Genomic DNA, 13072 nt, shown 5'->3' with positions numbered 1-13072 from the left:
TTGTCTACACTAACTAGCAGCAGACAGGAGTCTTTCTCATGTGTCTGAAGATCCCTCAATAATAGTGTTCATGGATTGACTGCACTACCTCTTCTTAGGTTTCAAGCAGTATGTGGCTTTTAAAGAAGACAGAAGTTATGGTGGAGATAGTCAGCCTTTGGCCTTCAAAAATTAATGGCAACCTCTCTCCCAAGAAGCAAAAAAATACAGTGTAATTTTTTTACAAGCTACAAATTGACTCTGAAGTGTTCTCAAAGGTGCTACAAAAATATTAATTAAATCAGCCACAAGTATATAACTTGTGAGCTTCTTTCTTTGTGAAAGAAAAAGAAAGGAAAATATGTAAGGATGCACTAGCTGTGATTATGGAACTTGTAGTATTTCACTGTATATAAGAACATAAAAAGTGCTATGCCATGTGAGACTCATTCATTATTACTTATTGACAGCTGCTAGACATAGTAGTACAGAAGCAAGGTATGATGGCAATGCCTATTCTCTACTTTTGAGTTCTTAGGACTAGGTGGCCAGAGGTGTATTGGTTCAGAACTGGGTATATTGATTTTTTGCTACCAGTAGGCCTATCTTCCATAGAATAAGAAAAAGAATGGGTGGGAAAGTCCAATTGGTTCTCTGTTTATGCCTGCAAATAGATCTCAAATCCAAAGCAGACAAGCTGTTTTTGCAATAATTCAGATAGTAAAGGCTGTTATACAGAACCACTTGGCACATAGCTATTAGTGCTACACGAAACCATTTGTGGTGCAGCAGCTCGACACTGGTGAGGTGGGTTTTTCTTTTTTGTGGCTATGTTTGCATTAGTGGCTTAAAACACTGCAAGATCATTTCCTCTTGCTGCATTTTCAAGTAGCTTTTTTCCACTGCTGTTCATAGCAGAGCAGGCCTGGAAATATCTTCAACCAGTTATTTATTTGCATGCACCAAACTGCAGGTCAGCGATGCTTTCATTTGCACATGCGCAAAAGCAGCCTGAACTGTTCACACCACGACGGAACCATGAACTGTTCACACCGCAACGGAAAGCTGGTTTGAGAAAAAGCTAATCAAAGAGGAGTATTTTTCTAAATGCTACAGGATGTAGATGGAGTGTGGCTAATGTCATGTGAACCTGGCTTTAAAAAACAGTGGTAGGAGCACACTGGAGCCACAGTAAGCAGTAATGTGAACACATCCTCTATTGTCATAAAACTCACTCCTTCAAAAGGTATGTAGGAAGTATGTGCACCAAGTCTGTTCCCAAGCTGTTTTTAGGTCCAACTCATAGTGCTGGGTTTAACCTATAACATCCTGCACTACTTTAGGACAGCAGTATCTAATGTATTGCCTTTTCTCATATATACCCTTCCCTGAACCCTCAGGTAATCTACAGAGCCCTTTCTATGAGTGTCTCCCAAACCTGAAGTTCAGAGGGAGGGCAAGAAGGGAGAGGGCCTTTTTCATGGTGGCTTCCTAGTAATTGAACATTCTTCCCAGAAAAGCTTGCCTAGCATATTCATTAATATTTTGCTGGCATCAAGGAAAGTCTTCTTTATTCTCCCTGGACTTTACCTTAATACTTAAAACATTGATCTTAACACTGTTTCTATGGTGGTTAGGATGGATGTGTTTTTGCTCTGTTATGTTATTTTGGTGCTCTGGAACCAGGTTTAGGCGCCTGGGTTTTTTGTGGTTTTTTAAGTATACATGTGATTGTATTTTATGAATTCTCTGTTTCTGTTTTTTTTAATGATTCAATAACTCAGGTTACAGGGCAACTAACAAATACAACAAGGAAAGAGAGAAAGAGACGTTTTTCCATTTGGCAGCTATTTTGTGCTCATCAAAGATTGGATTGTAGTTCAAAAGTCCCTTTAGATACTAGTATTTCTGTTACATTCCTTCATGGATCACTGCCTTGCCATAGCGAAGGGGCTTGAATAATTCAGAGAAGCTATGAGCTATGTCGTGCAGGGCCACCCAGGATGGACAGGTCATAGTGGAGAGTTTTGACCAAACGTGATCCACCTGGAGTAGGAACCAGCAAGCCACTCCAGTATCCCTTCCAAGAAAACTCCATGGACAAAGACAACAGGCATGTGCCTGGCGTGCTCTGGTCCATGGGGTCACGAAGAGTCGGACACGACTAAACAACTAAACAACAACAACAACATTTCTGTTACAAATGTGTGGAATACCATTACTAGGCTGGTAAAGGGTATTTTCACAGAGTACCTTACTCTAGGAATATGATATTTTACTAGAATAAATATGTAATATACTACATTTTTGAGTAAGCTAATGGAAGAGTTCTGAAACAAATGGTTCTTCAACCTAACCATGGATTTCAGAGTACACAAATCATATGAGGAACTGGCAGGTTTGTAGAATAGGGAAAATATAATGGAGAAGAGATTACAAAATAATAGGATCTGGAGATGCAATATAACATTACTGAATATGCTGAACCAAGCATGACCCCCTGAAATATAAGAATGATTTTACATATCTGAGAACTTTTCATCAGAACTCTATTTGAAAGATAAAAAGCAGTCTATAGTTTTGCATTGGATTTAATTTTATTTGATGCCATCCTCAGCTGGTGCATGTTGACGCAACCCAAGTTATGTTTGAGTGTGTGGAATTGGAATAGAAAATCTAATTTCATTCGCAGTCATCTTAACAGGAGATGCAAAAGTCTGCATCTGGGGGAAGCTGCATGTTCATTTAAAATATCAAAACCACTTGGTTGGGTCAGACATGCTTGAGATTATAATGCCATTCCATTCACAGAATGAGACTTCAAAATGCAGAAGGGGTCCTTTCCTGAGCAGCTGGAGTCCTGCCATTAATGGATGTTCCATCTGTTCATGCAGCAAATAGATTCAAGCCACTGTGCAGTACTTTGGTGGGTACCAGTCCACCAAAAAGCAATGGGGATAATTATCAGTGAAATGGCTTCTTAGCTGACAACACAGAAATCATCGCATTTTAGCCAGAAGCAAACCTACCCAAGTCAAGTGGATTGTTTACCAGACAACGTGTCAAACTCTAATTATTAACATCACTATGAATTTTGAACTGAGGTCTGAACTTGTATTTTATTTGAGGGGTGGATGGTTGAGCGTTTCAAAGTAAAACGGGAATATAATCTACTCAAACAATTTTACTAATGGATGAAGTGTAATCCTCTTTGTTTTAAGAGCAGTTACTGTGGAGAGGGGGAGAGTTTTATGTTAGCAAAAGTCATGTAAGCAGAACAATAAATGCAGTAGTTATATTTTACTGATGCAAACTGTACTAATGAAAGCTTTGGAGTTTTCTTTTTTGCTTTGATTAAGGATAAGCACTAAACGTTCTGGGGCTTCATGACCACAGCAACTTATCAGAAACAGGATCTGAAACAGTTTCAGAACATCACACTGCTATGTGGAGGTAGGGAAAATATCAACTACTTGAACAGGAAGGAGGGAGGTTGCGTGTGAAAATGAATGAATAAAACTTAAATATATTTATATCTGGGACAAATAAACCTATTCCTGTCTTTCTTTTGAGTCACTCAAGCATGTGCCTATATGAATAGGTAATAATAATAATAATAATAATAATAATAATAATAATAATAATATATTTATACCGCATCTGTCTGACTGGGTTTCCCCAGCCACTCTGGACAGCTCCCAACAGAATATTAAAAACATGATAAAACATTAAACATTAAAACTTCCCTAAACAGGGCTGCTTTCACATGTCTTTTAAAGTCGAATAGTTGTTTATTTCCTTGACATCTGATGGGAGGGCAGGCACCACTACTGAGAATGCCCTCTGCCTGATTTTCTGCCTGGTTCTTCATGCATCCAGAAGGGCGCAGGGCTGTGTTTTGGTCAAAATTGGGGAGTGTCAGGTATGGGGCTTCTAAGCTTAATTCCGCTCTCCATCTTTCTCTCCATAATCTAAACACTGCATTATCTTAGTTGTCCTGATGCTACCAGTTAGCTATATTGGTCAGCATTTGACTAGCACAAATTTTTAATAAACTTTTTTCTTATCAGAGTCCTTGTAGATAAAGCGAAATGGGGCCAACCTGATCTCCTAAAATCTCCTCAGGCACAAATACTATTGAGGCACACTCAACTTTGGCTGGCAAATCAGTGTGAGGGCACAAAGACATAGATCTAAAAGGGTTTGCTTCTATAATGTTCTGCATGTTCATTTAGTTGAAGAAGGCTTTTGAAAACACTGCAGCCAATGTATAATTCGGCCAAAACGAAAAAGGAATAAAAATTGTGGAATCTCTCTTACTGTATCACTGGATGCACTTGGGACATGGTTCTGAGGTGGAATCCACTGTTCAAATGTCATTACCTTGGCCACAAAAGGGTAAACAAAATGTCAACAACAGGAATTGCAACAGCACCATGTAGATATATCATGAAAGCAATTGGGCTATGCAGAATGCATTTAAAATAAAAGGTATCAATAATACCAATGAGGTAGATTTTTTTAAATCAATTGATTGGCTGTGAAGCCCACATGGTTCTCTGTTGCCAAATAAAAACTGTCCAAGAAGAAAAAGCAAGCCAAAATTAAAGTTGGGACTCAAACTTCATTCACAAAATAATATAGATGCTACCCTTGGGGGGCATAGCTCTCCCAGGCTGACTTACAGCATCTTGAATTGCTTCTCAATGACATAATCGCCTAGTTCACATGTAACACTAATGGCCTAGTATAAATGAATAAATGTCCTGGTTTTGGCATTTAGAAGATTATGGCCACTTTTCTTCTCCCTCAGAGCTGCTACTTCCACATCATCAGGAGCTAAGCCATGGTTTGACTTAGCATTATATGCAAACCTAGGTTTGTGGTTTGTCTCACTCCAAACCAAACACAAGCTGTAACACACCGGTTGAGAGATATAATTGTGTAGCAACTTGCTTGCCCATTGATAAGGGAAGCCCCTTTGGTTCCTTTTAATTTGTTCACGGATTTCTGAGATATCAATAACAACAGCATCATTAGGAACACCTATTTCTGCTGTGTCTTCTAGTTCTTCAGTGTTCAGCAACTGATGAATCATTAATTACCTTTATATTATTATGCACAGGCCCAAGGGTCAGGCTTCTTTAATTGCTCATACTAGTGGGTTAATTAATGTAGTCTTTTGAAGACAAGTGCCTGGAGACACAGTATATGTTTATAAAAATTGAGAAACATTCTGGACACATACACCAAACTGGGGCTGGCTAGATTGATCAAAGCACTTAGGATAGGTCTGTGCCAAATAAAATTTCACAATACTAATTCAATGGCAGCCTAGTTATGTGTTTGTGTGTGCTACAAAGCATTAAACCCTTATGGGTCATATATATAAAAAAATAACCCACTGAATAAAAACAAATCAAGAGAGATACTCAAACTTTCAATCTTTACACCAGATACACAAACCTAGTGTGATTGTGACACATTCATAGGAACCTGTCTTGAAGCAGTTTCCTGGCCACATTTATTTAAAAGAGTGGGGGGAAAAATACTCTAAATACGCTTGCTCCCCACACGAGATTATTTTCTCCTTAAGTGAAGCAATTACAGGAGATACATTTCTGGTCCAGAAGGTTGGCAAGAACGTACAAGGCTGCCCTGTACGTTCATCTAGCTCAGTGTTGTCTATACTAATTGGCAATGGATCTCTAGAGAAGGTCCTCTCCTAGACCTACTTGGAAATGCCAAGGATTGAAACTTGGTCTTCTGCATCAGATGTTCTACCACTGACTTACAGCTCTACCCCTAACCTGTTGGAGTGCTTGTGACCACCAGGAAGCTCATGATCTGACTAATGTGGATTGTGTGAATGAGCATCTATTATAAAAGCTTATAAACATAGCCAGCATGAGTTGCTCAACCACCACAGACCAAAAGAGAACCACCAACTTTAATGATTTGGCAGGCCCATTTGTTTGAGTACGCCAGAAAAATTATGCATGACCCTCCAAGCAGGGTGCCATGGTGGCTCAACGGGGATGTTGTGGCCGGGATTCCATTAGCAGTCCTTAGTCAGAGAGCAGGCTGATAAAAAAAATAAAATCCATCCAAGCCTACAGACACGTGGGATCCATTTTGCAGCCCAGTCTAGAAAGAACTTCAGGCAGGTATTTCTATTGCCCAAGTTCTGCTACAGTTTCACAGTTACCTGACATGTAGTTTCCTCTATTCTTGTTCCTTGTAGTAAATGAAACCTTTCTCCGATAAGAAAATCTTCATTCATTTCTGTCCGGAGGTGGGAATTAGAAAAGTACAAAGATTATTATCACGAAGAACCTAATTAAAGTTTTTGCAATACATTTTCATTGAAAATAGAATGAGTAACATATACAAATATAACAGAAACGTGGTAGGAAACGCAGAGATATTTTTTTACCACAGTAGGAAAATTGGAGTTGTTGTTTCTTTTTTAAAGCTTTCAATCTTATTTCCTGTGTTCTCTGGGCTTCTTCCCTTCCCTTATAACATCTTGTCAGATTTAAAAATATTCATTGCCTCTTGGTATGCTGTAGACATTTAAAATAGCTGTGGTGATGGGGAAACTTAGAGTACACAAGACACCTAGGAGGTCAGAATATTTATGTTCTTTGACTATAGGATAAACACATATTGCCTTTCATTCACACACACACACACACACACGCGCGCGCGCACAGGAAGCACTTTGAAAATTTTCTCTAATCATAATAATGAGTTTTTACTGTTTGAAGTCAAGATTTTCATTCAGCAAAGTTCTTGTGAAGGTTTTTGTTTTTGTTTTTACTTCCACGCTGCTTTCCATAGTGGGAACATCTTTACTGTCCCAGTCTTTCTAAAGATCACCACTCATCAGCTACTTAAGCTGGTATAATTGGACTTAAACTCATTCATGCCTAATTTGTGGATCACTAAAGTAGCAGTCCCATGTACTTGCATGCATATGAAGATGTACTTGCATGCATCTGAACAAACTTGGTTAGCATTAGACTTTTGATCTGTTTACTAGCTAGCTCTAGGCAAAGCCTGCAAAATTGTGAGCCTCGAAGCAGAATTCCAACAGCCATCTATGTATTGTGATTTGCTACATCCTTAATAACCCACTTCCTAATTTTACAGTCCTAAGCAGAGGTAGGAAAAGCCGAAGGCTTATCAATATGTAGTCAGGTGTTTGAATTGTGCTTAGGAATGAAATAGATGTCACTGTAGATGAAATAAACAAATAATAACTCTGTGCCACTTTCATTGCATCTGGCTAAAACTGATCAGAAATTTATAGCAAAGGGGAAGTGTGTAACCTTCCCTAAAGGGGAAGGGGAACCTTACATTTTCATCTCAAATTAATAAAGAACATTTCTATACTATTACTATGTATAGGTGTTAAGGGAGGGGTAGTACCTCTTCTGGGAGACACACTGTGCTCCTTCTGGATTACTTTGTCCACCTTTGTTCCCTACCCTGTACTCAGTTTTCACCTGTGGCTCCTAGAAACTGTCAGCATGTGACAGTGGCCGCACCCCAGCAAACAGCTTTGATAACCAGGTGAGGGTAGCCGATGAGTCTTAAAACCTGAGTGAGTTAAGGACTTTTCTTGCATGCATAGGCGCCGACTCCATGGGGCCTGAGGGGGCCCGAGCCCCCTCAAAAATTCGTTTGGGGGGGCTCCGCCCCCCAATAATCTAAGAAAATTATTACCGTAAATTTCGCTCTATAACACACAGATTTTTTTCTCCTAAAAAGTAAGGGGAAATGTCTGTGCGTGTTATTGAGCGAATGTGTGGTCCCTGGAGCTGACTCGCCGGAGCGCCGGAGCAAAAATAGGCAAAAATAAGGCAAAAATAAGATCGGGCGGGCGGGCGGGCGGGCGGAGGGAAGGCGGAAGCTGCTGCTTTCCTGCATTCTGCCTCAGGGTCTTACTGCCCACCCGCTTCTGTTGCTGCGTTTGCTCAAACTCAACAAAGAGCAGGGAATCCCCTGCCCTCTTGGCAAGCAGAGGGTTAAGGAAAGGATCGAGTCCTTCCTTCTAATTCTTTCCTAGTCACACTGTGTGCAGGCTCCAGCCCACCACCTCCTCCTCTCCGTGCTCTAGGGATGCAGGTGGGAGAGAGGGGGGGGGGCTGGCTTGGGAGGGGACTTTTGCCTTCCTTTCCTCCCCCCCACCCCGTTAAACTCCTCCCCTGCATTCTTAGCCAGCTGCTTCTCCGCACACCCCTCTTGTGCTTCTTGTCCCTTCTGTGTTTTTCCTTCCCTCCCCATTTAAAACGTGGTGACAAAGCACGGATCCACATGGATCCTCAGGATTTTTGTATTGGGTCACCCCAAATTCATCATCAGATCACATTACATGTCCATGGCTACAGTCTGTACCAAAAAAATCACGCACCCACTGTTGCCTGGGGCTGCAATGGTGCAAAAACGTGGTTACAAAGCATGGATCCACAGGATCTTTGCACTGGGTCACCCCAAATTCACCATCAGATCACATAGCATGTTCATGGCTACATCTTGCACCAAAAAAATCACGCACCCACTGTTGCCTAGGGTCACAGTGGTGCAAAAACGTGGTTACAAAGCACGGATCCACATGGATCCTCAGGATTTTTGCATTGGGCTACTCCAAACTCACTGTCAGATATTAAAAATCTTTATAAAATAGAGAATTAAATACATACAGAATGTTAAATTTTCAGTTTCGAAATATTAGTACTAGTTTAGGACTGTATTTCTATATTACTATAGTACTGTATTAGTTATTTTCAAATACTTAAATATTTTTAGGGTGTAAGACCCAATTAAAGCCCGTTATTTACATACAGTATTACAGTATTTACATACAGTATTAGGCATACTGTATTAACTTTATTAACTGTATTAAAGCATTAACTTTGAGATATTATTTTTATTTAATGAACCCTCAGCCTTATTCAAAGTAAGCTTAAATTAGCTATTTCACTTATTAATCAAAGTGCTATTACTGTGCGACAGCGATATTTTATGTTTTATTCTTTTAATGATAGTTTAGGATTTATTTAAATATCATTTCAGTCTTTTCAGAGCTATATATTCACTGCTCTGTAATAGTCTATAAGCATAATTGTTACTGCAAATTAAATTAGCTTTTTACGAAAATACCGTGCGTGTTTATGTTTTGTTTCTTTTTTCAAAGCCAAAAGTGTTTCAGGCTTGTCGAGTTTCCCGGAGTGTGGAGTTATAGAGAGTCGAGTTTTCGGGGTTCTAATGTTGATCATATGACTCTAAAATACTTTTAAAAAACTTTAAAACTCACTAATTTTCATCTAAAATTTAGAAAACTTCCCGGGGCAGGACCCCGGTATGGGCCCCCCCAATATTTTTTATAAGTCGGCGCCCCTGCTTGCATGTGAAGACAGACTCCAGCAGATTGAGCAGACAAGACCATTAGTGTTCACTGGTCAAGAAGGCAGTTACTCCACATGCTGTAAGGGAAACAAGGGGCAGATGGGGCTCATCAACCTGGGAGTGTAACTCATCCAAGTCAAGGATGACTCTGATCCTAAACCTCTGCTACCTTACAGATATATTCATTCACGAGAAAGACTTTGGGAGAAAACCCAAAGGAAAAATCCATACCCGCTGCCTTGTGGGACCTATTTAGGAGAAGACAAGGCTAAGGAGTAAACCCTACACAAATCCAGAGTGGGGTTCCTAAGAGGGATGGATGGCATCTTGTATGCTTCTTTCACCAAACATATTGCTCATTTTTCTTTGGACCACATCAATAAGGATGAGAAGAGAGACTTGTTGTCTGGGCAGCCCAGGAACCCCATACAAATTGCCTACGTTTGTGCCCAGATAGCTCACTTTGGTGCTGCTAACACAGCAAAAACATTGCAGGAGGCAGCAGTTATGAGTTACCAGCCTCTGCAGCCACAGCAGGCACTGTGATTCTCCAGAGATTTGGCGTCACCCTGGAGATGCACTCCATTCTCTTGAGACAGATTGATGCCAACGATAATAAGAAAGTCTACTTTTGTCTTCATTTATTTTCTAAAAAATTTTATATGGCATGATTATTATTTTTTTTTTAATCCAACTCCTTTAGTTTGTATTAGGTGAAGTTGAATGATCTATTTCAACCAAAATCTAATTAGAGATTTCACACCTCGATCCTAAACCTTTTCACTTGCAAACAGCTCATTAATGTAAATGGAATTTGTATGCACATGAGCATATAGATTTCCACAATTGTTTTAGTAGAATATCAAATCAGTCTACTTTTCTGGAAAATATAAGTTATGTTCCCTCAAAATGTTAATGTCAGCAACAGTTGGTATTATTATTCTTTTGGGAAATGTGAAGGTGTTACCAAAATGTTACTTTAAATCTGCAGTATCATCATCCTGAGGAACAAAGCTTTGTGTATTCCCTTTGCAATAATAATAATAATAATAATAATAATAATAATAATAATAATAATAATAATTACATTTGTATCCCACTTTCCTTTCATCATGGAACTCAAAGCAGTAGAGATGGGTTTCTACTTGATTTTTCATTTCAGCTTTAACCAGACCTACTTAGCTTCAGCACAGATCCTATTTTATTGTGCTATAAGTGCACAAAAGTCTGCAAGATCACTGCTAATCAGCACAGAAAATATTGAACTAGACACGGTATAAGGTAGCATCATATGCTTGTAAGCCAGGACCAAGTGCAAAACCCTCCACTCTTGCTGCTACAACATCTCCTTATGCCTTTATGTCTCTCCATGTGCCTTTTCCTGCTGTAAACTGTGCAGGAAATACTGCATAGCAAGGCAAAGTCAATGTGCAGATCCTAAAATGAACCCAAGCAACCAGGCCATCTGGCAATGTAGGAACTCTCTGTAGGATTATTCAAAACTATGAAGGGAGAAGTAAACTGTACTACAAACTGAGACAAGACCCTCATGGTGTGCCAAGGGAAATGAAACGGTTAAAGAAAAGCTAAAAGATAAGATAGGCTCATGAATAGCCTATTTGAAATCTATGGCTTTAAGGTGCTTAAAGTTAAGCCTGTGGTTTAGTGCTTTGATTCATCAGGGTCTAGTTTCTGTGGGGTCAATCACTTAATCCTCACACCCAATTGCCTTTAGAAAGGAGGGACAAGTAAGGAGAAAGAAAGAAGGAAATAGAGAGGCAACTTACCCTGATTCAGTGAATTCTAAAAACAAACAGGCTTTTTTCTAAGGCATAACATAAAAGTTGCCATGTTCTTGTGTCAACTCACTTATCTAAACTGAGTAGACCACAACTCTGAAAGGACTGCATAGAGATAGCTGTTCCTCAAGCTATTATGTACTGCCCTCAAGTGTCATGATAACTGGTCTTTCATATTGGCTCCTTTATTCAAAGTGGAAAGGTAGCAGGAGCACCATTGGTTAAGGTGGTAGATATGTAAAAAAATATTTATAGCTGTGCTTGGCCACAGCTTCCTGGCTCACTTTCCCTATGTCAGTACCTTTCCTTGGAAACGCCATTCACATACTGGTGTGTCCATAGTGCTGTGTAAAATCAGACTGATAGGACCCACCGCAGTGTTGGCAAACCATAGTGAAAATATACTTTAAGCCTGCATACACACCATGCATTTGAAGAAACTTATGTCAACATTAGTAAAGAAAAAGCATTTTATATGGGTTACAACACTGTGACCTCAGAAGGTGCTGTGGAGTCCCGTCTTTTGCCAATGTGATTTCCCATAATAAAGTGTACAATGCGTTTTCCTGAAACACTTTTTTGATGTGCCTAGATCCAGCCCTAGTTGGTTAAGTGTGAGAGGAATTGTTGCTCTGTAGGAGTAAATTACAGCTCCCAGAATTCTTTGGCGAAATAATGTGCTTTATTATTTTTTGGGGTGTGTATCCAGTTTGAGTCTAGTCTAAAATGCTGTACACATGTCTTCTTCCCCGCCCCCAACCCCACATGATTTTGTCTCTAGTAGGTAAAAGGTAAAGGACCCCTGGACAGTTAAGTCCAGTCAAAGATGCCTATGGGGTGCGTTGCTCATCTTGCTTTCAGGTCAAGGGAGCTGGCGTTTGTCCACAGACAGCTTTCTGGGTCATGTGGCCAGCATGACTAGACTACTTCTGGTGCAATAATTAAGCTGCACAGATATCAATGAGATTTACATCTAAACAAAAAATGTTTAGGCTAGAAAGACAGGAAGCAGTCCTATACCAAGTCAGACCACTGGTCCATCTAGCACAGAACTGTCTACTCTGACTGGCAGTGCCTATCCAAGATTTCAGGCACAAGTCTCTCCTGGCCCTACCTGAAAATGCCAAGGAATGAACTTGGAACCTTCTGAATGCAAAGCACTTGCTCTGCTAGTGAGACAGGATTGGGGTTTATATTTCTTTCCCTCCCTCCCCCAATGTGGGCTTCCTGTTAGAAGGCTTTGCTACTTCTGTTTTCTACAAAGCACCTAGCATACAGTTCATCGGAAATACATGTCAAATAGCAGGCATACTAATCTTCTGCCAGGATCAAAACAACAACAAGCTGGTTGCATGAGGGTCTTCTGCTACATGTCAGCTACAGGAAGCATTTAATAGAAGCCATGCAGTTCCTTGCTTCAACTTTCCACTTTATTTAAAGTGCATATCTTTCCCTTGGGGAAGAGTCAGCCCTCCCCACCAGAGGCCTTGACAAATTATTTCACTGTTTTCCTCTGTGCCCTTTAAAATGTTTTGAGGAAAATGCAAAATCAGCTGAAATGCGTATTGCAATTACCTTCAGACTGACAGTGCCTTCCGAAGTACAAATCATTCTCTTGCTTCTTGGGAAGCTGCCCGAGTGTGCCATTCACATTTTTCCTATCTAGAAGCGAAGCAAAGAAAGCAGATTCCTGGATTCATATCATATTAGTGAAGCAGCCGAATACTCTACATAATTAGTGTTGGGATGCAGATCAACCAATCCCAAAGGGCAATTTCCTTTAAAAAGCTTCTAAAAGTGGAAAAGATTTAGACCAATTGGCATCTATGCATAATATTTAGTTTGATCTGCAGATCCATATTACAGTGTCAGAGAGTCCT

General features: G+C 39.9%; 1 protein-coding gene across 1 annotated transcript in view; it reads right to left on the bottom strand.

Moving 5' to 3' along the window:
* SAMSN1 (SAM domain, SH3 domain and nuclear localization signals 1) overlaps positions 1 to 13072 on the bottom strand; it is a 75802-nt gene that overhangs the window by 48260 nt on the left and 14470 nt on the right. Inside the window, exons 5-7 of the mRNA XM_083737115.1 lie at positions 12768 to 12854; positions 6188 to 6264; positions 4300 to 4362 (exon numbers count right to left, since the gene is read on the bottom strand). Coding sequence (XP_083593241.1) covers positions 4300 to 4362; positions 6188 to 6264; positions 12768 to 12854 — 227 coding nt within the window. The remainder of the gene's footprint in view (positions 1 to 4299; positions 4363 to 6187; positions 6265 to 12767; positions 12855 to 13072) is intronic.

Source organism: Podarcis gaigeae (genome assembly GCF_964106915.1).
Source record: "Podarcis gaigeae genome assembly, chromosome: 4".
Taxonomy (NCBI): Eukaryota; Metazoa; Chordata; class Lepidosauria; order Squamata; family Lacertidae; genus Podarcis; species Podarcis gaigeae.
Note: the sequence above shows the minus strand (reverse complement) of the source record. Positions and strands in the feature narration are given on the sequence as shown.